General features: G+C 62.4%; 1 protein-coding gene across 1 annotated transcript in view; it reads right to left on the reverse strand.

The window, feature by feature from the left end:
* Nucleotides 1-1,956, reverse strand: part of NACAD (NAC alpha domain containing) — an 8,903-nt gene that overhangs the window by 2,490 nt on the left and 4,457 nt on the right. The window contains exon 3 of the mRNA XM_049642259.1: nt 1-1,951. This exon is cut by the window's left edge and continues 1,055 nt beyond it. Coding sequence (XP_049498216.1) covers nt 1-1,951 — 1,951 coding nt within the window. The remainder of the gene's footprint in view (nt 1,952-1,956) is intronic.

The raw sequence follows: 1,956 nt of genomic DNA on the forward strand, positions 1-1,956 counted from the left end.
GCCTCCGTGGCAGGCTCTGGGTGTTCCGGGGCCTCCGTGGCAGGCTCTGGGTGTTCTGGGGCCTCTTTGGTAGGCTCTGGGTGTTCCGGGGCCTCCTTGGCAGGCTCAGGGTGTTCCGGGGCCTCCTTGGCAGGCTCAGGGTGTTCCGGGGCCTCCGTGGCAGGCTCTGGGTGTTTCGGGGCCTCCTTGGCAGGATCAGTGTGTTCCGGGGCCTCTATGGCAGGCTCAGGCTGTTCTGGGGCCTCCGTGCCAGCCTCAGGGTGTTCCGGGGCCTCCGTGCCAGGCTCAGGCTGTTCCGGGGCCTCCGTGCCAGGCTCAGGCTGTTCTGGGGCCTCCGTGCCAGACTCAGGCTGTTCTGGGGCCTCCGTGGCAAGCTCAGCCTGTTCCCGGGTCTCAGTTGCAGCCTCAGGGCATTCTGTGGTCTCTGTGGTAGGCTCAGAATGTTCCAGGGCCTCTGTGGTAGGCTCTGGGTATTCTGGGGCCTCCATGGCAGGCCCAGGATGGTCCGGGGTCTCTGGGATGGACTCAGGGTGTTCTGGGGTCTCTGTGGTAGTCTTGGGGTGCTCCAGAGCCTCCATAGCAGGCTCTGAGTGTTCTGGGGCCTCCATAGCAGGCTCTGAGTGTTCTGGGGCCTCCCTGGCAGGCTGTGGGTGTTCTGGGGCCTCCATGGCAGGCTCTGGGTGTTCCGGAGCCTCCGTGGCAGGCTCAGGGTGTTCCAGGGTCTCCGTGGCAGGCTCAGGCTGTTCCTGGGTCTCAGTTGCAGCCTCAGGGCATTCTGTGGTCTCCGTGGCAGGCTCAGAATGTTCTAGGGCCTCTGTGGCAGGGCCAGGATGTTCCGGGGTCTCTGGGATGGACTCAGGGTGTTCTGGGGCCTCTGTGGTAGTCTTGGGGTGCTCCAGGGCCTCCATAGGTTCAGGAAGTTCTAGAGCATCTGTGGTAGGCTCAGAATGTTCCAGGGCCTCTGTGACACGCTCAGAGTGTTTTGGGGTCTTGGTGACAGGCCCAGGATGTTCCAGGGCCTCTGTGACAGCCTCAGGGTATTCTGGGGCCTCCATGGCAGGCCCAGGATGTTCCAGGATCTCTGTGACAGGCTCAGAATGTTCCAGGGCATCTGTGACAGGCTCAGAGTGGTCTGGGCTCTCGGTGACAGGCCCAGCATGTTCTGGGGTCTCTGTGACAGGCTCAGGGTGTTCTGGGGTCTCTGTGACAGACTCAGGGTGTTCTGGAGCCTCTGTGACAGGCTCAGAGTGTTCTGGGGCTTCTGTGGCAAGCTCAGAGCATTCTGGGGCCTCTATGACAGGCTCAGAATGTTCCAGAGCCTCTGTGACAGGCTTAGAGTGTTCTGGGGTCTCGGTGACGGGCCCAGGATGTTCCGGAGCCTCTGTGACAGACTCAGGGTGTCCTGGGGTCTCGGTGACAGGCCCAGGATGTTCTGGGGCCTCTGTGACAGACTCAGGGTGTCCTGGGGTCTCAGTGACAGACTCAGGGTGTTCTGGGGTCTCCGTGACAGACCCAGGATGTTCTGGGGCCTCTGTGGCAGGCCCAGGATGTTCTGGGGTCTCTGTGGCAGGCCCAGGATGTTCTGGGGTCTCCATGGTAGGCTCAGGGTGTTCTGGGGCCTCTGGGACAGACTCAGGGTGTCCTGGGGTCTCAGTGACAGACTCAGGGTGTTCTGAGGTCTCCGTGGCAGACCCAGGAAGTTCTGGGGCCTCTGGGACAGGCTCAGGGTGTTCTGGGGCCTCTGGGACAGGCTCAGGGTGTTCTGGGGCCTCTGGGACAGGCTCAGGGTGTTCTGGGGTCTCGGTGACAGACTCAGGGTGTTCTGGGGTCTCCATGGCAGATCCAGGATGTTCTGGGACCTCTGTGGCAGGCTCAGAGGGTTCTGGGGTCTCCGTGGCAGACCCAGGATGTTCTTGGGTCTCTGTGACAGGCTCAGGGTGTTCTGGGGCCTCTGTT

Source organism: Panthera uncia, chromosome A2, assembly GCF_023721935.1.
Source record: "Panthera uncia isolate 11264 chromosome A2, Puncia_PCG_1.0, whole genome shotgun sequence".
Classification (NCBI taxonomy): Eukaryota; Metazoa; Chordata; class Mammalia; order Carnivora; family Felidae; genus Panthera; species Panthera uncia.